The sequence below is a fragment of the Diorhabda carinulata genome, chromosome 3 (assembly GCF_026250575.1).
Source record: "Diorhabda carinulata isolate Delta chromosome 3, icDioCari1.1, whole genome shotgun sequence".
In the NCBI taxonomy this organism is placed as follows: Eukaryota; Metazoa; Arthropoda; class Insecta; order Coleoptera; family Chrysomelidae; genus Diorhabda; species Diorhabda carinulata.
The window spans coordinates 21,801,515-21,828,254 of record NC_079462.1 but is presented as its reverse complement, the minus strand read 5'-3'; the positions used below and the strand labels follow the sequence as shown (position 1 = coordinate 21,828,254).

General features: G+C 31.4%; 1 protein-coding gene across 1 annotated transcript in view; it reads left to right on the top strand.

Annotated features, from left to right (window-relative positions):
- The window catches only part of LOC130891624 (nucleoredoxin-like), a 75,140-nt gene extending 59,873 nt beyond the window's left edge, over window positions 1–15,267 (top strand). The window contains exons 8-9 of the mRNA XM_057796465.1: window positions 966–1,056; window positions 7,357–15,267. Coding sequence (XP_057652448.1) covers window positions 966–1,056; window positions 7,357–7,748 — 483 coding nt within the window. The 3' untranslated portion in view covers window positions 7,749–15,267. The remainder of the gene's footprint in view (window positions 1–965; window positions 1,057–7,356) is intronic.
- The last annotated feature ends 11,473 nt before the right edge of the window (window positions 15,268–26,740 follow it).

Sequence of the window (26,740 nt, the reverse complement as noted above, 5' to 3'; positions counted from 1 at the left end):
TTATTTTTCGACTCTTCTTAAAATTATTCATTTAATTTCGTAGTACGTAACGAGTCTGAACAGGGATTTGTTTCTTGTTAAAAATGCTAACAATAACATAGAGGAGTTTTGGATAGCTATCACTTTCAGCGAAAGAGAAAAATACGAGCATAACAAAAATTGTTCATCGCTACAGATACTCATGAACTGCTAGAGCATAATCCAATCATAAATCAAAGTTCTTATATTCAATGTTGTTCTAAATGTTTTTTAGCATACGTAACTAATTTCTAGCATGCTGGAATATGAAATTCACGAAAATATTTTCTCCGTTTCTACTGTTAAGACTTTGCAGTGTATTGGAGGTCACGAAATTGCTACTTCAACCGTCTTCAGTTTCTTACATGAATTTATTTTAATTGTGTTTTAATTATTCTAAGAATGTTTCGTCTCATGCTTTCACCGGACAATGAAAACGTGGAAACTCAATAGACTTTGCCTTCACATTGATTTTTACAACTTTTGCTTCGTTACTACCAAAGTAACTAAATTTTTTCATTGATATTCACAAATAAGAATCCACTTAACTTGATCTTTAATTTTTTTCGTAGCTGAATGTTTTGAAATTTATCCGACAATGTTTCTTAAGAAGTATGTAATATTAATGCGAAGAATAATTATATTATATATTATATATATAATAAAGACTAAATTATTATGTATCATCTTAGCACAATCTCTATGAATAAATTACTCATATTAACCTTGGAAACAAGATGTTTCAATATTTATAAGTTGGTAAAAGCCATTACATATGCAGTTAACAGCTTAGCTTTAACATATTCCTTAGTTAATTCCTGTTTACTGCTTTAAATCGAGGTAATTGACCTCAATTTAAAGAAGCTCACTCAACTCACTTTCCTTCAATTAATATGACAAGTTTTGCTATGATTATGATAGAATAATAGTGTTATTTTTCTTTGCAGTATTTTCCTTGGAAGCCCAGACCTGTCAATATACTAACTGAACGGTATTTAACAAAATTATATGATTTTCCTGCAATAGTACTTTTTGTTGGTAAGTTTATGAATGCGTTATGCCATTATTTCAGAAATATAAAATTATATTTGAGGTAGAAGTTATAACTATCGAAATATATAAAAACCATTTTCTTTGAATTCCAAACTAAAAGGCATGTCATTCTCTTTCATCAACACGTTCAAAGTAAACCTACTGAATCGTTAACACTTGAGTATTTTAAACTGGTGAGCAATCTTTTTTGATAAAGAGCTTCTCCATAATTATAGGATGACAGAAATCAAAACGAACATCCTTTTATTCCGGGGACGCTTACCTACACTAAAATTAAATCTTCTGAAACAGCTGTATCGTTAATGCTTTAAAGAGAAAATAATTGTCACTTGAAAGCGTGGAAGATTTGACTTTGATGTCGTTTATCATCAAAGAAATGTTAGGATTTTATAATGATGATATATTATTTAGTTTCCTTGTATTTTTTCATACATTAGGTATTAAAATTCATTGTAGTCAGGATTCTTTGTTATATAATTATATAATTGACAATATTTAAGGAATTTTTTTAATCAATGAACAACGATAATAAGAAAATGAATATTCTATCTATTACAAATCAGTCTGTTACGTTTTTTATCAACTATTTATTAAATTTCGATTATTAATTATTGTTGTGCAGTAGTTACTTCTGTTTTATAGCCAACCAAAGCCTTATTGTAGTAAATTTTAGTAAATTGATATCCGCTCGTTAGTTCTTCTGGAATCTGTGCTTTGGTTTGGCTATTAAATAACGAGACTAGTTACGAAAAAGGGTTTATTATAAAAATTATTCAACATTCGAATGCTGTCCTTCAATATACTTCCCTCCCCTTGCCATACACCTTTCCATACGTTTTTTCCATTGATCGAAGCAGTGCTGGAAGTCTTCTTTGGTGAGCGCCTTTAGGAGCTCAGCCGTTTTTTGCCTTACCGCTTCCATTGACTCAAATCGGGTTCCTTTCAAAGCAGATTTTATCTTCGGAAACAAAAAAAAGTCGCACGGTGCCAAATATGAAGAGTACGGCGAGTGTTCGAGAACTGAAATATCTAGATACCCAACGCACTACTCGTTTTTTATCCCACCCGTTTAGGACGCCCTCTGGGCGCGCAGCTCGTTATTTAATAGCCGCATTTAAAAATGAATAGGGCCTAATCTACGAGAAAACGGGAGGAAAAAATAATTTATCTTAAATTATTGCCTCTGGTAGATGTTGTAGGTGAAGGGAATCGGGAATTATATTTCATTAAACTCTTTTTATGGAATGGAAGGTCAATAATAAACTAATTTCTTTTTGATCTTGTAAGTGGCTTTAAAACAGAAGTGAAAATATCATTTAAATTGACATTGACTATAAAATTACCTTAAATCTCCGAAGACGATAACCTGATTGTACAGTTAGTACACATAGTACAGCAAATCCTGACCCTAATGAAATAGTCCGAAATAGAAACTGGATAGCTGGATAGGATATATACATGGAATACATGAGAATATAATAACAAATAATATATCTGGAGCCAGTATCCACAAAAAAATAAGGTGACCATAATATAGATAGAAAGATCAATAGATCAAGATAGAGAAGAATATGGGAAGATATTGGACTATAAGTTTTGAATAAAGAATAATTCCAAAATTGAGCTGAGTGATATTATTTTTCAATATTTTATATTGTTTTAGTATATTCAAACAAGTGGGAGATAAAAAGATTATAGCGATAATAGAAATTTTAAATACAATTTTCATAGTACGATTTGCCTTTAGCATTAAAATAGACTTCAATTTCAGTGACAACCTCTTAATCGGGTTTATTCTATTCAGCGAGCATCCTCTTGAACTCTGGAAATGGAAAAAATTCACCGAAAGCCAAATCTGAAGAATATTGCGAAATAAATTCAAAGACGAATTCACACAATTTTGCCAACGTTTTCATTGATTTGTGACACGTTGCACTTTCTTTTTCCTCAAATAGGACTGTTTTTCACGATTTTGGCTTTCAAACGCTCCAAAATACTACGTAATAACTGCTGTTTATGGCGTCTTCCCGTCGATTCATCACATGCAGTCCACTCGACTTACTGTCAATTGGACTTAGGTGTGAGTCCGTTTCTTATATCGATGCAAAAATTGGGTTTGCTTCGAGTGATGAGTTAGAAACACTGCTCAAAATCATAAATTTGATGTTGTTTTGATCGATGTTTGGATCGATTATGAGTTCACGATTCATCCATTTTGAACAGAGTTTTCACAAACCCAAATATTCATTCCTTATGTATGCAACACGTTCATTTGATATATTTAGGGTCTTAGCTATCTCATTCAGCTTCACATTATTTGTTATTCGAAATTATTTTGTGGACTTTATAGATGTTTCCTTCAGTGACATCCTCTTTGTGGCGTCCACTGCTTGCATCGTTCTCGGAGCTCATTTGTCCTTAGCAAACCACTTCACAACTGTTGTTTTTCCTGAGAAAAAGTCCGAATAATGTTTATTAAGTCGTTCCTTGGCTTTAGTAGTATTTTTTGTCAAAAAACAATGGTTTTTATCCATTTGTTTAACATGCTCTAACTCAAAAACTAATATTACGTCAGCTGTCAAATTTAGAAGCTTAAGACTAACAGAAAATCATACATATGGAGTTAATACTTGTAGCCTAGGTGTTAGCCTATGATTTTTTCACCTCACGTAGTAAAATGCTACACCTAAAGGTAACTAAGAATAATATAGGTTTCAAATAAATTGGTCATAAGAAATATATTCTTGACATAGCTTGTTAGATTTTCTAGATACTATTTCACTTTAAAAAGATAATTTGAAAAATCCGCAATTGCTATATATATTTTATCATCTCAAGTATCTGAACCATTAAATAGAGTATATTATAGAAAATATCTTGGTTTCTATTGCAAATAAGTCGTTGTTCAAAGTTGATCAAAACAATTTTATAAGAATTTTTGATTTTTATATTCATCTGTGCTTCAAAACTTATTTCCATATTCTATTATCAAGATATATCAAAGGACGTAAATTAATGGGGAAATTTCTACTTATTTCTCCCCATGATAGTGGCAACATGATAATATTTTTCAACTACGAATTCTTCAGATGTATATTGATATGAATTTAGATCCAAAAGCGCAGACTTGATGTTTAGATAGAATCTTCATCTTCTGGAATAAAACTTCACTTAGTCATATCTATTTATTAAAAACGTACATCATTTATTTATTTTCGATTGATTTTTCAAATCTTCTATGGAAAAAGCATCTGCATCTACTGTAAGAAGACAATGAAAACTTGGGATAACGATGTAACGGATTGAGAGGTAACGCAAAACCTAAAGCACATGATTGTATACTGATGTAATTATCAAAACTGAACGTGACATGAAAGTTTTAAAATGTCGAGCTTTTATTATCCGTTCAGTCGACTGTTCAACCAATTACAACGTATATGGAATCCCATTACAATGAATACAGTAATGATCATGAAAGTTTGAGGTTTGAAATGAGATAATACGTTTTGCATATATCGATCAACTGTTTATTATATTGTTTTTATTGGTTCTCTCTAAATACCTCTTCATTTATACTCATTGTGCAATAATACTCTGTTCAAAAGTTATACAGAATTTATTTGGGAAGATAATATGAATCGTTTTCCTTTAATTTCAATATACCACAGGTTGTATAGAAACTTTCCTGCTAAACTCAAACTGCAGATACTAGATGTAATTTTAAATCTGACACTTGACCTCTGTTACTAAGAACAATTCAAAAAAGCAGCTATCTATAAATTTCGATTTTTGTGCATTGTATGAGCATGTAATGATTAATTGTAGAAGGAATGATAGTATTAGAAAGCAGAGATTGTGGTTCTCTCTAAATAAGTAAATTTCATTAGCGATTCTGACTATATGATCTAGAAAATAAGTATCGAAAAAAAGCTTTTAATGCATTTAAGATTTCAAAAGAATACAATCAAATGGTATACTATACAGGCGATTCAAAAGCCGCGAAAGAAGCTGGCACTGATGTATTCCGAGCTGGCACCAGATGTTCAATACTTGCCACTGATGTGTGCTTACTAATGATTCTGATACGAGTGCTGCTCAAGTTCTGAGATATGGCAACACTGATGTGGATATGTAAAATCTGAAAATGCTATCATAAAGTTTGTTATCTCGCTGCTTTTTCGAATTCAATCGTGGTCGCACTTCACTACAGAATGAATTTCGTGAAGGTCGTCCAAAATCGGCTGTTGTGCTAGAAAATATCGATGTTGTGCGTGAATTGATATTGCAAGATTGTCATGTGACATACCGTGAGATTGAGGCCTACTGGGCATTAGTTCCACTCGTATACATTCAATATTGTATAAACATGTGGCTGTCAAAATGATAGATACCTCATAATTCGACAATGGCTCAAAAAAGGTCTTGTCAATTGTTGCAAAGAAATGCTGAATAAATTCGCAATGCTTCAAAGACATCTATAAGATTGGGACACGCGAAGAATAATGGATGCACTTCAAAGTCAAAGCCTAGCTGGACATATCGCTACCGTTCCATTAGAGTAACGTAGAACGGTCAATTCTAGATGGTACACCAGCATTTGTTTGCCAGAAGTGCCAATCGCAGAAGACGAATCATTCTCCACCATGACAATGCGAACTCTTACACATCAGTTCTGACAAAAACGTTTTTAAGCAGTAAAAACATCGAACTGATGGTTTATTCACCATACAGTACTTGTTTGGTACCAAATTACTTCTTATTCCCGCAGATCAGAAATAAATTGCGAGGTCAACGATTTTCTACACCTGAAGGAGCGATGAAAAAATGCTTCGACATTGGTTCAAACAAAGTGACGTAGGTAAGAATAATAAGGTCTTTCCGTTTGGTTTCCGCTTATTCGGGAATCAATAATATTACTAAAGGAGGTTAGAAGCGTTTTATTCTACCGGCACATTTCTGTGGTAAAGAAAAAAGTGCTATGTATAAAAGTGCTAAAATTTAATGCTATGAGTTTCGAGAAATATCTAGATCGTATCCAAAATATGTTAGATTTTCTCACTGGCTTTTTTACAGGACTTATATTACCTAATGAAACTGTGTCTAGTTGCAATTGACGAGTGTATTCTGTGAGAAAGGAGAAGAAACTGCGAATCATCTAGTTACAGTATGTTTTGTTATTAGTAGCCAACGCATGTGTGGATAGGACATTTATTATCTTATATATTAAAACAATTGATGATTTCCATTCCGAGTCCGTTCAGGCGTTCTACCCAACCGATTTGCTTAATTTTTTTTTTCAATGAAAGGTATTGATGTACAGATCAGCCATCAACCATCGGATTTCATCTAATTTTCACCATTCTCAAGTTATACTCAAATGCGATTTCCCCCTGTACATTACTTATGGGAGTTTTTCACATACACATGTTCTATCCTCAATATCTCAGGTTCTATGCAAGATGCAACTTCGTTTTGGTTTGAGAACACTCGCTGAAACACCTTCTTTCTTTTGAGTTTTTGAACACTTGAATCGGTTGAGTTGGAGAGGAGCTAGGCGCGGACATTCAATGTGGAGTTATGGATTTTTGTAGGTTTTTGGCAATTTTTCTTCAAGATGTATATCTCAGGTTATAATATAGCTACAGAGTTCGTTCTTTTCTATCATAATGATTTCTGATACTTATTTAATGGAAAGCTAGTATATATTAATTACAACAAAAGCAGCTCTAATAAGGGGTATAATGAAGCTAAAAGATCGCAATATAAATTTACCTCCTGTACAATCCAAAATCTATAAATAAATTATTCACTATAAGTTCGCGATTTCTATTACCACCACAAGGGTTTAAGGAGGAAGCCACAACATCAAAATTTAATAGGTACCTGGTTTTATGATTAAATAACAATATTAATTGCCAAAATACAAAATGTTAAAACTAATTTTGTCTCTAAACAGTACATTACAAACGAAAGAACTCATTATCTTACAGTTTATTATAAAGTTCATTGTCAAATTTTTCAAATAACTGAAACTAAAAAAGTTCTACCAATTTTACCAAATTTTAAAACTGCCTCGCAACTTGAACAATTGCCACAGCAATAGAAAACTCAAGTTTAAAGTAAACAATCATTGTAGGCACATATAATGTACCAAGTTCTAAATATGTGGATAGCGGCTTTTTAAAAACATTTGGATAGGGGTGATAGACATTAAGTCACCTAGTATTTGCACGTGGCGGGAGAGTTTCTGGATATCCTGTATACTTACAAATTACCGTTTTGCAGATGGCGAAGATACAGAAGTACAATTCGCCGAATCAGTTTTGTCTCCAGCAGCTGAGAACTACTACAAAATGAATAACATCAACTTCAATTCAGTCCAAGAAGACTTTTTCCTAAGTCTTGAAGAAGATCCTTGCGTTCAATTTTTAATTGGAGTTGATAGTGAATCTTCGGATATTTTGAGAGACATTGTAGGTTTAGATGACGTTTTTCCTCTTTTAGTAGCTATTGATTTACCCAAAAAAAAGGTGGCCGTAATGGAATACGGAATAGAAATTAATAATGAAAGTGTTGAAAATTTTGTTAAAAATATGTTGAGGAATGAACTACCATTTGTTGATATTATTGAAGATAAAATGGAAGCTGGAATCGAGAAAGCGCTAAATGCCGTATGAAATAGTTGAATAATAAGTTGTGATTAGATGACTTGCAGTTTTCATAAATATACTAGTTTATGGTTTATGTGACTTAGTGACTAAGAACAAGCTCCATCGTTTTCTATTCCGAGTAGAGTAGTTCTTCTTTAGAGTATAATACAAGTCTAAAGGTCATTATCTTATAATAGGACCTCTGATATAACAATACAGAAATTACGACTTAAGTTTTGAAATCACTTACTGATTATGAACTACGGTTTCAGAAAGGCCTTACAGTTGACGGATAATGCTGTGTAGTGGTGGAGATGTTGTATCATCTCGTTAAAAATCTTTTAAATTGACTGAGGTGATACGCCATTGAAAAGTAACGATCTAACGAAACTATATATTTATAGAAACTCATAAATAGTTCTCAATCTACTCAATATTTTGCCTCATTATTTGTTGTTCAGCTCAACACCTCTGTTTTTCATTATTTCAATACCGATTTATGGTTCTAGTAATTTTATTTACAGAGTTAGTGAAATGCGTGAATACATTTTAATATCTCACAAATATGAAAAAAGACTCATGATATTCTCATCATGTTTGTTTTAAGAGTATTTTTATGTACTCGTATAAAAAGATACTTAAATGGAACACGCTTTATATTATAACACCTCTAAATAAATTTTGTTATAGTCTAAATTCCATGGCAATTCAGAGCAATGGTTACGAAGATCTAATGAAAGGCAAACATGAAGAATTATTTTAGTCACGTGGGTTTGCTTTGCAAAGTGAAATACACGGAATGGTAGCAAGAAGTGCAAAGACTAAGCCTCATTTTATCATATCGATGTTATAACTTTAATTCTTGTATCTAATAACAATAAACATCAATTAATAAAAAATCCAAAAGAATGTTTGCGAAATAATTATTACTGTTTTGGGAATTCCAATGATAATAGTAAAATAAAAATGTTTTTTAGACGACGCTATCTGAAAGTTGTTCGTTCAGTATTCATTTACATACCGAAAGTTGCGTTTTGAGTATTCCATGTAGTGAAAGTGACAGTTCCGTACTGCAAAACACTTTCGGGACGCTCCGGAATAGACAACTTTAACTTCTTTAAATATGACTCTAGCCACTTCAATGTTGACAGTTTCACTTCGATGATTTTGCATAACCTTCTTCCACCACAAATATGAATCAATCAACAAATTCCATCGAAAACCAAACACATCTACAGAGATTCCATCAATATCTAGTAGAGATATACATATTCCATTCAATCCAATAAATATTAATAATTGTCCTGGAGGTACAATCAACATTTCTTGTTGCAAATAATTAATAAATTAATATTGACATTGCAAATATCATCAAGTACATTATATTGTTCAATAAATAAAATGTTCATAATTCTTTATTATTTATTTTCTTTCCTCAGTATCAATGAAAAAGTTTTGGATCTTATGCGTCGTCTAAAAAATGTTGTGTACGCCGCGGCTAAAATACTACTTTGCTGGACTCATCTGCTGCTCGCCTCGCATCGCTCGTCTTGCAATTTTCAGATTCGTCCAACAAAGTAGCACTTTCAGTCCTTGGCATACAAATAACTATTATCGCTAAACTTTTCATTACCTCTTCGCGTATTTCATTATCCGTAGCTACATTGTAATACGTGTGAAATGAATTTAGACATTAAGAGAATCTTCTTCTTCTTCTTCTTCATCGTACGTTAAGACTTAGTGTTTACATCAATGGTTGCTTAGCTGTAGCTGGGATGATGAAGACCAGCTTTCATACCATCTTGTTGGTGGTCGTCCTGGTGGTTGGGATCTATTCGGTTTTTCTTCCTTTGCAATCTTTGTCAACCGATCATGACATTCTGTCATCGTCTCTTCATTTCCTTCTCCGATTTCTCGTCCATCTCACTACATCCTGGATGTCACATATATCCCTTATTTCGTCATTTCTCTTGTGGCCAAACAATGTGTGTTCCGCTATAGATCTAAGTTTTCGCATTTTAGTAGTTCTTAAAAGCGTCTACGTTCTGAATACCATCCTATTTCCTGAATTTCTCTGAAAAATGCTCATAAAGTAATTCTGTTGAAATCTTGTTCATATTCTTTTGCGCCCTTTTATACTAACCCTGTATATAAAAAATTGCTTTCCTCAGTTGGAAACATGACCGGTTAAAAGTTCAACATGCTTCCAAATGTTACACATCAATGAGATTTTTCCATTCGTGATTCATTCGGTTTGTTGAATAGAAAAGATTGAACTTTGAAAGAAAAGGTTACTCTACTGTAAAAAAGTATTTAATTAACAAGACAATTCTTTAACACAGTATAAAAATCATCTTTCCACAAAACACACGTTTATCTCTTAAGATATAATACTCCATTAATGGGCGCTAGTCTTAATGTCGAGGATAGTGGACAGGTAACACAATAACAAAGTTCAATAACCTAAACTTGAACTTACTATAAAATATCAACAAAACTATTTGCACAAAACATAGACTCGATACAAAATGAATTTCTCCACGATTCCAAACGCCTCGTCTGGGTTCATGTGAGTATGGATTAAAATTCAGGTAGAAGGTTTTTGGTTTTTTTCAAAGCTAGGTATATTGGGGAGGAATAATTTAATTGTAGGCTATTTGGACATTAATAAGGTTACATGGAATTTCCTGGGTCAGGTATCTGTCAATCATGTAAGGGTGTATTATCGTTATATCGAGGGAATTTGTTGGGATAAATGTCTGCCTGTATTGAATATTTTTAAATACAAGGTCAATTGGCATGTTCACTACACATTTATATGGAATCGCTTTCCACCAAAGAATTTCGGAAAATGAAATAAACGGTTAGAGCCAGATTAGGAGAATATAGCGGTTTTAAGTAAGGTAATGTTTTAACTACATAGAATATAACGTAACTTCTAAAGTGTCACAGGGCTTAGCTATTAGACCGTTATTATTTTTGATATATACAAATGAAATTGTCTTGAGTTTACATTACAAATTATTCCTTATGCAGATGATCTGAAGCTATATCATTCGATAAGGAACATTGGTAATTACGTCAATCTGATTTAGATACAATTTGTTAGTGGTATATCATTTCTAATACTGTGCTTGAAAGGTCTGCACCATTCAAACATCTTGTTGTTACCTTAGTAAATTAAATGTTGTTCATATCAATACTATCTTTGGTGGTGCATTTAGAAACCTATGGTTTCGTACTGAGAAACTATAAGCAGTTTATAGAAGTTAAAACTGTATATTCACATTTTAATGCATTCGTTCTTCTGAAACTAGAATGAGGTTTATCAAATTCATATCAGCAAAATATATAATATTAAGTAGTAATTTTATAACAGATTTCGAAAGCTACTTGTTGCTTGGAAACAGACAGACGCCGTGGGCGGATTTTCAGTGACGATCTATTCTTATGAATAATCTGTTGTTTTAATATTTGGGCCCCTTTTTGACATCAATTTTTCAAATAATCTGACAGGAGAAACGTTGCTGTCGTTGTTTTCTATTCAAAATTTGCTTTCAGTATACATTCTTGATCCACCTTGGCAAGTCTTGCTGAACACAGGATTATATTCAACTCGATTTGTTACAGAAGCTAATTCTACAGCGGGTATCTGATAGAATTTCCGTTGCAGCCGTTCATTTCATAACTTTATTATTTTCTACGTCGAACTTGATGCTCGAACTTTTCACAGTTTTCTTCGTACAGAATCGCGAGCGGTTCGCGTTTTTGAATGTCAATAATTCATTTCCTTATAATATTTTCCTTGTAACAGCTCTCTTGTTAGGTTCCATATGGTTTTGATCGTAGTTTATTTAAACTCTGTTCTATCTTTTCTTCTTATGTTCACAGTCCAATTTTCCGTGGTCCGATTTCCATTTAATCCATACTTTCTATCATTGCAAAAGTCCATAAATGCTTTCCATCCAAATTTCTTACCATAAACTTTATGTTTGATTCTATACTTTTAATAATGTTATTGCCAGTATTTTAACCAAATCGTGACATTTTGAAAATTAAATATTTGTAACGTCAAAATCAAAATAAAACAATATGTCCCATGGGACCTGTTTTCAGTATAATGTTGTAATGATTGGTTTTTTTCAATCATATGACTTCAAATTAATTGGTTTCAATGGATTTCACTGGAAGAAAATATTTTCATTAATAGTATCCTGAATATAGGGTTCTAATCTGACAATATTCACCCACCATAAAGAAAACCTAGAAATACACTGTTAGAACGCTTTAAACTAAACGATCTAGAGACTAGACAAATGTTCTCTCACTTTGATATTCCTCCATAAAATCATTACGAATATAATCGACTGTCGAGGATTGCTAGGTCTTCTAAGAATTTATATCTCTAAGTTTGCCATTCGCTCCCACTCTTTATTCTACTTTCCAGTTGCTAAAACTAAATTTCTTTCTTTCGTACAATCTCGTATAGAATTAATTAATATCATTGTTATTTGCAAAAACTTTGGATATTTTCGAAACACAAAAAGATAATTGTTACTGTTTTATAATTTTCGGATTATTCTAATGATCATGGAATTATATACAACTGCTTACTTTTTCTAAATCTTTCTATATACTATATTTTTAACATTCGGTCTAAATGTACCATTGTTTATAAGTATCATTCCACTTTAATGTTCAACTCTTATATATGTTTTTTCCACCTGTCTCTTGTCACTTGTGCTGTGAGATGGTGTAAATAGATGAATAAATAAATAAATAAAGACGCAACAAATCTTGACGCTGTTCGGCAGGCGTATTGTTGTGAAGGAATAAAACTTACTTTTTCAACAAATGCTGGCTATTAAATTGTCACACAAAATCGGTCTATTATTGGTACGATGTACGAGCACGTTCCTCGGATAAAGTCCATTGTTAGAGCGCTTGGAGACGTCCGTTTTTTTCACCGGACAATGGACCGTGTTTTTTGCCGGATTCGCGGTGGTGTATAATTTATAATGGACGTGTGTGCGTTCATTGGACATCGGTCCGACGAACAATTTACGCCGGATCCACCACCGCTTCCCTTCGACGCGACAGACACCGTTCCAGTGTAAGAAAATGCGGTCATCCACGCCAGTGTATCGGTGTTTGTTGACGCTGCCGGACGTATTGTCTGTTTTGTATTATTTTATTATATATGGCTGTTATAAAAGTTGAAAGGCTTGTTTTTTCATTCGTAACATCTATCTGGTAAAAAAATATATGTATAAAAAGATAGCCCTTTATTGACGGTTCGTTCTCCGGTGAAAAAACGGACGTCTACAAACGCTCTTAGACTTATAGTTTTGTTCTCGGAATGCTACCCCCAAGTTAAATCTAATTTAATATATCGATGAAAAAATTCACCAGCTACACTAGCTCTCTCACCCACTTTATTTTTCGACGAAAATTAGGTTCGGGAGCAGTAATAGTCCGAGAGCGGTCAATGCTGCCGTATGCAATTATAGGGCGTACACCATAGTTGTATTCTTATGTATTTTGAGCCGCCGAATCCAAATATACCCGGCGTTTTTGCAAAAAACTGGTACGTTTTGTTTGAATCGCAACTGCTCAAATAAATTATGAATAAATGGTTTTTTCGGTTCGGAGCAAATATGGCCAATTTTAAGAAGATACTTGTCATTTCTCCGTATAAAGCATATTTAAAAATTTATAAATTCAAAAGTCAAAAAATCGATGATTTTTACTAACTTTCGATGTTAATAACTTTTGACCAACTAAACATTTTGTAAAATTGAAAAATCGTACTTGTTCTTTGAACCTTACTCTACAAATTTGTATACTTCGATATTAGTGCAGGTTCGGAGTTATCACACACTTATCACGATTGACAATTAAAACACCACGCACCAAACGCACTCAAATCATGGAAAATCATATGTTTTTCAAAATGTTTTTGAATAATTTATTTTATTGAATAAATTTTTAATGTACATTATACGTACATACTGTTGTCCAATGCTTCAGTATTGTTTAATTTATCTTTACACGTTATTTTTATTTTTATTATATAACAAGAACATAATGAATAACATTTAATGCCAGCTTTGACGTAACAGCAAGATTCTTCGGAAATGGAAGCTTTACATCGACAACTTGGTACTCTCTTTGGAATTAATAAATCCTGTTGAACTTAGTATCCGTACAAAAGTGGATCCAACTTTGATATGCTGTTATTTATCGATATGTTACGTAGAAAGCTCTAACTTGATAGTTGCTGAAGTAAGAGGTCATCCAGTGACATCACATTTTTTGTCGTGATAACACCAATAAAGAAGCTGGTCAAAACTTTCACATAAGGTATCAAATCAAATTGTAATGTAACAACTAGAAGTTATTAAAAAATGAATATGACATGTTTTTTATGTAGAAAACCATTACATTTCGTTTAAATGCGTTCAGTTACAATAATTCAGGTTGTAATTTATTTGTTCGTGTAATTAGAGAGCTCATATAATGGAATGATATTGTTAATGTTAATGCGAAAGTTCTGTTGTTGATCTTTTTTTTACAGCAGATAGTAAATTAGCAACATAAAATGCGCGCCAAAACAGAGCCATCTGAATTCGACGCGCGGTGATCGAGGCTTGTCGCTTCAACGTTGAGAAAGCACTTAATTGTAAATCGTGATAAGTGCCAAACGCCGGACCTGCACTAATATCGAAGTATACCTATTTGTAGAATAAGATTTTTCAATTTTACAAAATGTTCAGTTGGTCAAAAGTTATTAGCATCGGAAGTTAGTAAAAATGGTCGATAGACCTTATCTTCTTATAATGGGCCATATTTGCAGAAAAAAATTGTCAGAAGCGTAAAAGCCATTTGTTCATAATACATAATACATAAAAATACCACTGTTTTATCCTTGGCCCTATGATTGCACAAAGTAACATTGACCGCTCCCGGACTATAATCTTTCTGTCACATGTCGTTTATGGTCATCAAGAGAAGTTCTTCAGACTTCTTAGCTGAAATGGTTATAAATCTTTTGGATTGTCTTAGGCCTGGAATGTTTCTACAGTAAGGCTCTATTCTTTTGCTATGCGTTCAGTTACTTTGTTATTATTAGCTAGTGCTTCCAGTATTTGATTACAACCCCACACTAGTATGAATTAATGACAAAGATTTATGGTGTTACCAATCTTTGTCAAACCGCCCTCGTGAAATAATAGTAAAAAAGGTGAACAGAAATGAGAGTTACGATCAAATATGAAATTAACCATAACCTATATTAGTTTTTCTTATTTTTTACTAATTTTTAATTCAACATGTGTGTAATTGTCAATTTTTTTTTGCAACGGTGGCTAGAGAGGCTAGAAAGACATATTATACGAGTAAATGTACTAATTGGAAAAAATGTAACTCACCTTTTTGAAAAATTATGACTTGTATTGTTCATTGTAGATAAGACTGTTTAATATATTTATAACAATTATTGTAGTGAAAGTAGAATAGTATAAGACAATAAAACGAATTTTCAAAATTTCTCTTTGTTCTTAACCCACAATTTCCCCTGCGTTCAAAGCAGCAAAGCATCTATATACCAATATACGCGGAAAACAAAATACGGATGAGCGTGTGGAGTTTAATTTGGAGGTAATTATCTGGAAACTCAATCAAAAAATGAAAAATTGAGAAAACATAATATATATTCACTGTCAATATACATTATATTATAACTTATAAGAGAAGGTATTTATATGATTCAGAATAAAACTGTAATGTATCAATTTTTAATCAAATTTCTAGTTGAATAAGTTATCAAAATATGAAGTGAATATTGATGAAATCGCTATCACGCAACTAGTGACTGAAAGCGACCACTCCTTCAAGTGAGTTATTATTATTGTTGAATTGGAAAAGTTATTATTATTAAAATATTAATTATTAAAACTACAAACAACTAATCCACTTGACAGAATTTATTTGGTACTTCCAAATTGGATTTCGTTATGTTATCTATCAAAAAAATATATACTTTTTTGGGATACCAAAAATTTCCTCTATTAAAAATAATTCAAATTTAAAATAATTATGTATATATATATAAATATATATATATATATATATATATATATATATATATATATATATATATATACTCGATTATACGAGTAAGAGCAGTTGGGCCGTGGGAACGAAACACCAAAGTGGACTAACTTTAATATATTATCCAAGTATTCGAATTCTTATGTATTCATCGTCTAGAACTGAAATTATGGTCAAATACAATATAAGAAATATGTATAAATGTATAACAGTAACACAATTTCACTTACAATAATTAAGTAAGATTTCCGATGAGTTTTTATGCTATTAATGCCTGTATAAATTTTCAAACTCAATATTCAAATTGACGTTGATAGAAATATTGATTATTTGAAATATTGATTCTGGTTACTATAGGAATTTTCATTAATTTTTAATTGGTTAGATTATGAATGACGTTAAATTTTTATAGGTTAGATACGGATAAGTTTTAGTGAATGATGTTCAATATTGATTAGTAAATTTATGAATAGCCTTTAATATCAATAGGTTGTGAATGTAGTTGAATACGTTGGCTAAAATATAAATGACAATAAATTTTATAGGTTAGGTCGTTATAAGTGAAATTTATAGGTTAGGTGAGGTTAGTTGGTTGTTAATGGCGTTAAATTTTTATAGAATTTGTGTTTTCAAAATCTAAAAGATATGTATCAATTACACTAAGGTTATTTAAATCAGTTTTCTTATTAATGCATTGATCATTTTGGGCAATATATGTTGTTTTTAAAAATAAAGGTTTCTTGTAGTTTTTTTCTGTAGTCAAAACTTTAGCAGATTGTGTCTTTCATGTGTTGTTTTTAAAAATAAAGGTTTCTTGTAGTTTTTTTCTGTAGTCAAAACTTTAGCAGATTGTGTCTTTCATGTGTCTTTCATGTTAAACATGAGTCGCTAATGAACTGCTATCACTCTTGTGGGAAGTTATCCGACTTATTAGTGACCTTTTCGACTGAACAACGTACTTTTTGTCACAATTTAAATAAGGTATTTCATATACTTTGTCAGACAATTTATTAGTGTGATTTATGTGTATCTCTTAGATTTTGAAAAAACAAATTCAGCTTCGTATGTTTTATCGCAGTCTTGTAGAATCTATATTTGGTTTCTCTGCTAATTATTTTGCTCTACATTATAGTTTTGTACTTATTACAAGCCTTATTCTGTGTTTTGTCTCGTTTTCTCGTGTTTTTGTTGCTTATCATTCTTCCTAAGTACTTAAGGTATCGACTACTTCGAAGATGAGGTCATTTATATTCACTGTTTCTTGTTTGTGAAATTCCTTCTTTCTTTCAATTTCCATATATATTTTGTCTTTTTCTAATTTATTTTCAATCTTCTTTTTCCTGCCTCTCTTACAATTTTCTCTAATGTGTTCTATAGACTCTTTCGATCCCTTGCTAATAGACTTAAATCATCAGCATATACTATAATTTGTATTGATTTATTAATGATACTTCCATCGATATTATTTTTATATATATTATTTTCCAGTCTTTCTTCTTGTTCGGCTATTATTTGATCAAGCCTTTGATTTTCTTGTTTTAATTCATCTATAATATATGCATGTCTGTCTATTTTTTCTTCCTTACTTTTTAGACTATCTTGTAACTATAAGAACATTCCTTTTATTGTTTCCATATCGTACTTTTCATTTTTATCATTCATTTTCTTTTATTTTGCGAGTTTTGCGTCCTTTTCAGTTTCGTTAGGCATCTACTCAATTCAGCCCCCAATACATACCCGGGCTGGCAAAACTCGTCTAGCTATGTTATTGTGGTTTAAATTTGGTTATTCGATTTGGATTCAGTCCGGGTCTGTATTTTTATCAATTTGGATTTATATTTTTGATTGTTTTTAGAATATTTGTTTATCGCTTTTTTGTTGTTATTTATCACTATTTGGATTATCGGTATTAATAATTCTGACTTGTTTTATATCTAGTTTTTCTCTTATATTAATGCGGAATTACTTACCAGCAATATGTGATAACCTGCAATTACACAAGATATTTCTGAACTAATAATATCGATTATTACTCTAGTAACAATTTCATTTTGTCACTCCCACAATTCAACTGTATCCTTCTCACATTACACACATTAAAATAATTGGAATATTATTTTTTAAAATGTTAAATACCTATACCCTCATTGAATATTTATAAAGAATAAATTTGAAGCCTTCATATTGGTTAGGTCTTATAAGATGACTGGCAATACATTTTTTGACGTCTTCAATCTATTTTTCTTGTGTAACAATTTTTTATTTACAATCTTTTTAATATAATACCTTTAATTTAGAAAGCAATAGTTCCAATTCTTCGGTCTTTGATCTGATTTAAGATGGAGTACAACCACTAGGATGATTAATTATAATAAATCTGGAACAATAACAGAAGAATATAAACTGTAGTTTATATTTTACATCAAAAGATAAAATAAGTTATATATGATATATGATATATGTAATCGCTATTTACATAGGACAGACATTTTAATTTTTAGAACACAAATTGAGAATTCATTGATACCATAAAAAATAAAACTCTGTTAATAAACTATTAAAGCGTAAGTAAACATACATCTAATACTGAAATAACGACAAAAAAGTATGAAGAATCACAAAATCACTTATAGATGGAATTTATTTTTACATTGGTTATAATTTTAAGCTATTAAATAAAAGAATGAGATCAAAAACACAATCCAGAATTTATAAATATGATTAAATCTTGCTTCTTTTTAATGAATTCGGTCCTGGCCTTTTAAGTTATGGAACCTAAAATTTGTGGTATGCACCGGATCCTTTTTATTTTTGTAACATCCGTTTATCTTTTTCATAGAAACAATTTCTAAGAAGATCTTTATGTTCGTTTACGGCTTTCTAGAGATTTCAAGAATCCCAAGTATCTAGAAAGTGATTTTAATATATAAATCGGACAGTTTAACAGCCGGGAGTCAGTCAACAATTTGATGTCATAGTGATTACATTGGGATAGCTGATAAGTGGATGTTAAGTTAAATATTAGTAATAGTTAGTATATTAATAAATACACCGTGTGTGTAAGTTCGTCCTATCGTTTTGTGATGGGACGTATGTTTACATAAATTACAATAATAAAGAGTAAATTTGACACAAGATTGGCGTAAACTGTAAAGTACAGAGAAGCATGACTATCTGAACTAGTATTACTGTTAAATAGAATACTTCTTGGAAAGAATCGCAGCATCAATCTAATGTATCTAAACAACTTATATCAACCTCTAAAATTGTTACTAAAACCACAATTAAATTTCAACGAAATAATTCGGAATAAACATTTGCTGGTAACGTTTTTAGACTACGGTCGCTTCAAATCATCCGATAAATTCCTGTTGTGTTTTTATAGTATTAGTTTTCTCAACAAAAAATAATACAATAGTTGTTACGTATCCGTCTTTAATTAATTGTTGAGTCATTTTACGATGGTAATGAAAAGCAATCATTGCCATGCAAATAAATTCAATAGAAAAGGTACTTTACATTCTACAACTTCATTTGGGTTGGAAAGCAATGAAAACTGTTATCTATTATATCTCATAAGAGATCTAATGGAAGAGGATATGACGGATATTCCTATAAACATAATGTCTGTAGTTTTTCTCGATCTAATTTGAAAACTTGTACGCAGTACCAGGTCGTAAAGTGAGTAAAGATAGAATCACATTCATGCCATGTTCAAATGCTACTGGAACGCACAAATTGTTGATGATTGGTAAAGCAAAAAATCCCAGAGCTTTCAAGAATATTTGTCTGCCAGTCTGCTACAAGAATCAAATTAGAAGTTGGGCCACGAGAGAAATATTCAGCGAATGGTTTCGTAAAGACTGTCCCAGAAGTCAAAAAGTTTATGAAAAGATCCAACTTGTCCATAAAAGCTTTACTCGTACTTGACAATGCTCCAGGCCACCCAAATGAACTTAAATCAAGTGATGGGAGTATCCAAACCATCTTCCTACCACCAAACTGCCTTTACTTCAGCCGATGGATCAAAATTCAAAAAGTAGAGTCTTTGTATAAAAATAAATTGTTGATCCTTATTATAATCTCAGGATGGTGATATAACGCAAAGCCGTGAAGGATTGAATTTGAAAGATGTTGTATTCTCTCTCGCTGATGCTTGGAAGTCTGTCTTATCTAACTCATACCAATCTTCATGGAAATAGTTATGGTCTACAATTAATGATGTATCAGAAACAGAAGTAATAGATGAATGGGATGCTGAAGATAATCTGCCCATTGCCGATTGGTTATAAAATCTATCAGAAAAAGGATTAGAAACAAGTAAAGAAAATTTAAATTCTTAGTTTGAAGGAATCGAAGAAGCAGAGCAAATGATGATAGATGAAGAAATTGTATCTGAAGCAGTACAAGAAGAAGAAAGCTTCGTAGAAATATTGGAACTACCAACTACTACACCAGTAAGAGTTAAACCAGATAATGCTTTGATTTGTTTCAACACCTGCATAACATAGGTATATCTGCCAAAGATATTATAATTGCGCGCAACATGTGAGAAAATGTTTTTAAGATGGACTACAAGTTGCAAAAAAGCATACCTCAATCAAGGATTATTTTAAAACTATGTAATTACATACATATATACATGTTAATTTAATACAATACATACATTTATTCCCTTTACGAAATGCTTTATTCTACGACTTTTTCACTATAATCCAGTAATCCGAACATTCCAATAATCCGTTACCCTCCGGTTTCTAATACTGCCGGATTAGTCAGATTATACTGTACTCATTGTCAAGAGTAGGCAAAAATTGATAAATCAAGTCTAAAGCAGGTTCTCTAAAGAAATAGAAGCGCATCTTCGATTAGTTCCAGAAAATAGTTTTGTGAAAAGGAAAACAACGTGAGTGGATTGCAATAATTTATTTATAAGCAGTACAAAGTATCTAGTATACTATGCCTGATGTAGGGGACATATTATCATTTGCGCAATGGATCTGCTGTCACCTAAATCCTATAATGCTACAACGGCTGAAATTAAGCAAAAACCTAGCGTAAAAGTAATTGTCTCTAGGATGTTTCTCTTCTAGTACGCTACAATCTGTAGCGTGCTATCCTAGATTGAAAACTAGTCTGGTGTATTTCTCATATAACAATTAAAATTAAAAAACTGATCAATTACAAATTGACGACTGCTATGCAGGATTAGTTGCGATTGGACAAAATACAAACGACATTCAAAAAATTCAACTATATTGATGGAGATAGTATAAATATAAGTAGTATCATAGTATTTATTTGTTTTTATAAACAATATTATCATGTTATACACATATTTTATTGTTTGTTCATATTTAGTATGCTAAATGTGGCTATATGTCTTCGAGGTTTCCACAAATTAAACGTGAGATCAATTCTAATTTAAATGGGAACTACTGTTTCATAACGTTGAATATTTCATTGACATCTTAGTTTAATAGCGAGTTTATTTTGGTTAAAAAGTGAAAATATTAATTATAAATCAACAAAAGTTCAATATAACAATAATAAAACAATAATAGAATAGTGATTCGTTTCAGTTTAGTTGCGAGTCCCAAAATCTGGTAAGTACAAACTTGGATAGGTATTAACCCTTAAACAGGAACTCAGGACTATTAGGCACGATTGATTTCTTTGCACTCCAGTAGAGCTCGCACTGTTTCACTTTTGGGCTTGAGGTTCTAGAAGAGTCTCAGTGTATTTCCAGTCGAAGTAGTAGAAAGTGTGTAAGTTCTCGAATTCACCAACCTCCGCGATCATAGTGCACGATAATTAAAGATACACAAAGTCTCACAAACCTGTATTCTGGTTAAGGTAAGTGATTATGCCGGTCTCTCTGACTAGACAAAAGTTGACCAATATAAGTCATGCTTTTACAAGTCGTCCAGAGAATCTCTAGAATCCCTGTTTTCAACTCATCCCAATAGCAGATCTATATACAAGGCAGTTATGTGGGAAAAGAGATGCAACATTTTGACACGGGCGTTGTATTTTGATGACTCTCAACCCGCCCTACAAGAATTTTGGAAGACCCTGCTGCAGCCATTTCTGAAATATTCGATAAATTTGTTGAAAATAGCAGTAAAAACTATGAAATAGGAATGTACGCTTGTGTCAATCAGACACTTGTCAAATTTAGAGGACATTGCAAATTGAGAATGTACATGCCAAAGAAACCGGCCGAGTATGATATCAAAATAGTGTGGTTGGATGATGCTAGAAATTTTTCTTTTGAACGCGTATATCTACTTAGGAAAAGATAGTGATGTCCGTGGATTGAGATCTGCAGAAAGGAGATTGAAGAAACCAACTAAAGCTGTGGTGCGTCTATCAAAACCTCTATATGGTCCAATCCAATAGAATTATAACCGTTGATAATTGGTTCTTATCTTCATATATTGTGTTTCTATCATTCTATGATATCGATTGTTCAAATATATGGGCATAGGATGCTATACCTGACTCCTAAATTTTCTAAATTCGTACAGTTTGTATTTTGTAATAAATATGTTGTTTTATTTATTTATGTTTTTTATTTTTTAGTAACCTTTTTACTAGTTTTAGTTGTTAGTTATCTTTTTTTTAGCTTTTTTCAGATATTTGAAGACAAAATAAAACTAATGGCACCTAATTATTTAATGTACTATTATGAAAGAATATAATAAAAAAAACAATGAATTATGATAATATTGCTGTCAGAGAAGAAATTATTGATAATAGTGTACTATTATAATAGAGGATCAAGTATTTAATATATATTTCTGGAAATTTTGATGCGACTTGGCACATTACTAAAAGTTAAAATCTCCAAGGTGGCACATTTTATTGTATTGTTAATTTATTGACACAGTTTTCGAAAGGCAACATTCTAAGGAAACAATCATATTCACTAATCGTTGAAGAATTGGAAATAAAACCAGAAGAGTTCAGTATAAGCAATTCTTTAGAATATCATTAAGTGTTCTTAACCACTGCTAAATCAGTCATTACTTCTAATACTTTCGATTGGTGCATAATAAAATCGCAAGTACTTTCTTATCCTAACCTTGAAATTGTAAAAGTATTTATATATTGCTTGATAAATCATTCAATCATTATGTTTCATAGTTTATCAAAATAATCAAAGCTATCGATGAAAGTCTATTGGAATTTAATTTTTCCACCTTCATTCAATATTTACAAAAATGTGGCGAGAGCGAACAATTGTCGTTATTTAGTGCCTCAATTTATTGATATTTTCGAATATTCAATACTGGTGTCTCCTTTTGATTGTATATTTACACATATAAGAGAAATTACCAAAACAGCATTCAGGTTTATGTACAAACAATTCAAGAAAAAGTACATACTCGAAGACATTACTGTACAACAATTTGACGAGGTCGATGAACATCTTGATGTAACTTGGACAAATCAGAGACGTTTATATAATTAACTCAAGAATTTCTTGAATTTCTTATTTCCTAGACCTTTTGATATATTAATGCATCTAAATGTTCTTGATTTTAGATCTCTTCTGTTTCAAAATTAGTTTTATTTGATAGTTTTTAAAAGAAAGATAAATTTTGTCGTTTCGACTTTTCTTCAGATCTTTATCAAAATTATATTGATCTATAGATCACCTTCATCATGAATATCAAAATAAGGATAAAATCAACTTTGTTCCAATAAGAAAATTTAATTTTTCCTTGGTTTCCACATCTCAAATATATTAAATCTAATAGAATTTACAAAATAGAGCTATAAATTCCACTTAAATTATTTAGATCTTTTTTATCATTTATAGCTTTTTCGTTCTTATGAATGTGCACCATTTCTAAAAATTCTCTTTTTCGTGTATTAGATTCCGTTTCCAGAATTTTTGAATCTTTATAATTGAATTATTATTTATGTATTATGTCCTCTATGACTTATACTAATATCTAAAATTGGGACCTAAAGTAAAAGATTACTTTAGATCCCAATTTTGCACAAAATATTTCTATTTCTTCCTGTGACAAATATCTTATGTAATATTGAATGCAACACCAATCATCTAAATAACGAAATTCAAAATAAAATAAGATCTGATACTTGTAATATTATCTCTAATTTCAAAAATAAATTGAAAAACAAAAGACAACAAAACAATATCAAGTCTCAAAATATAACTAAAACCAAAGAATTCATAAATAAAAATAGAAATCTCAAAATTTTGAAAGTAGATAAATCTAATAAAACTGTTATCATGAAATCAGAAAGACAACAAAAAAAATAAACAAGACCCTACGAATTCTTATCAAAAACAAAATAATGATCTAATCCAATCTTGGGAAGAACAACTTTTTATTTCGCCATCAGGCGCAAAAAAATTGAAAATTCACAATGCCTTACCCCCTAAAATATATGGTTTACCAAAACTCCACAAACCTGACATTCTCCTTCCACCGATTGTTTCAAGTATTCAAACTCCTCTCACCCCATTATCTAATTATTTAAAAAATATTTTGAAAAAAAAAATTTATATCAAAAACACATGGAATTTCAAAGAACAAATTAAAAGTGTCAAAATTCCTAATGAATATGTATTTATTTCGTTAGATGTGGTTTCTTTTTATACAAATATTTCTATTACCATTGTGAAAAATATATTAATGAAAAAATGGGATAAAATTAAAGAATATACAGAAATACCTCAAAATGAATTTATAAAAGTTATAGAACTCACACTTACACACTACATATTTCAAATATGAAAATGAAATATACAAACAAATTGATAGTTGTGCTATGGGAGCTTCCATTTCAAGTGTTATAGCATAATTGGTAATGGAAGATCTTGAGGACTGTCCTAAGCAAACTTGATATAAATATTCCATTCTTCTTCTGATATGTAGATGATTGCATTACTGCTGTACCAAAGAATCAAATTGAAAACATAAGTAAAAAATTCAATTCTTATCATGAAAAACTTCAATTCACAATTTTCTACTTTTTGTGAATGGATATTAATCTCTTAAGATTCATATAGCTCTTCACACTTTCTGGGCATTTTACGACACCCAAGGCACTAAATCTTAAGCTGCTATCTAAGTTTCTTGGACTATTTATTTGGAAATAATTTGTTATTAAAAAAATTTCTTTCTTCCATTTCCAATTTCCTTTCACAAATCATTTTTTGAATACATCAGATATAATTATATCTTACGTGAATGTGAATATGAAAGATACGTGCATATCTTGCGCAATTGTACCAATATTTTTGATCCCTTTGGTACGGCCCTGACTCACTCAAAATAAAAGCTTCCCAAAAATATTGTTCAATATAGTCTCCATTTTTCCCATGAATGTTCTTACCTTTCAAAAGCGTGTTGATATGAAGATTATTGATCCTCTGCAAGCCACTGAAACCGCCAGTACTCATTAGGACCGAAACCTGAAGAATACGATAGATTCTCAACCCATTTCAAACCTGCCTGAACCATTGCGGTTATTGCAAGTACGTTTTGGTGTTCCAAAGCAGCAACTTTGCTTTTATCACCTCACGTAATTTGGATTTTGGCGGACATAATAAGCAATGTGCGTTGTGGCTCCTTTTTGCAGGCAATCCACCAAAATGAAGTATTGCGCATTTTAAATTGAGGTTATCCCTACTGAATGTTGCGTTTCCAATTTTTTTGGTTATTCGTCAATGTATTCAATCCTTACATTAATTTTGATTTCTACTTCAAATCTGCTTGGAATCAGTCTTTGTACTTTGAATGCGGAAAAAATAGAGTTCGAATTCATAGCCTGGAATAGACACAGTCCAAATCTATGCTTAATTACAGATAAAGGCTTCGTATTCTAGTGAGACTTTAGATTTTTCCTTTCCTGTAGTTTTCTCATTTATATGTCATGTTGTTATCTTTTTTTGTGATATTTTTATTCAAGTTTTTGTCTTGATGGATTCATAAGTATTTGACACTATCTGCTTATGGTATTTTTGCATTATTCAGTTTTACTAAAGGACATGTAACTTTACGTAACATAACTATAACATGTGTTGAATTGCTCTTATTTACTTTTATCCTCCTTTTTCATAACCACTCTTGTAATTCGTTTACATGGGTATCAGCATTTTTTGTTGATGTTTGTGGTAAAAGTTTTTGTTGTTGTATATCTGATTTGCTCAGTATGTAAAGGAGAGGGCCAAGTACGCTACCCGAGTGCACCCCTATTGTAATAATTGAAAGTTCGTACTTTTCTTTGTTAAGTTCCGATTTGAAGATTGTTTTGGTTAAGTAAGATTTCAGCAGTAGATGGTAGTGTAGAATAATAGTAAATCAGCTTTTTCTTTATTGCTTCTAGACCATGTTCGTTTTTTCATACAGGAGGAGCATTTCTAAATTCTTTATCGGCTTCCAAATGATGATCTTGTATAGATACGTATTTCTCAAATAGTGCATCTCGTATTTATTTGAGTTTTTTCTACAATTTGTTACCAAGTACTTATAATTTGTTTTGTCTGTAAGAATGTGTCTCCCTTTACTATCTTCTCGAGCCTGAATCGTTTCTGCTACAATAAAAATAAAGTCTCTTTATTTTGAGTGGGATGTCTTTATACCCATTTTTCTGTTCCATGCTTGACGTAGCAGTTTGAGCTGCTGTGAGCTGGATAGTTCTGTTGTCCTCATAATTTCTTTTGGATCTTTAAGCCTTATTATCAAATCTACCGCCTCAATAATTCTGTTACCGCATGCTTTCAAGAGAAAATGAAATACTGGAAACTTAATATGAATGACTGATTAGGCACAATCATTATTGTGATCAAATTTAATGGAAAAACATCATCGATTGAAAGTAATGATAATTTATTGACCAAAAAAATATGCCGTTATCGATTG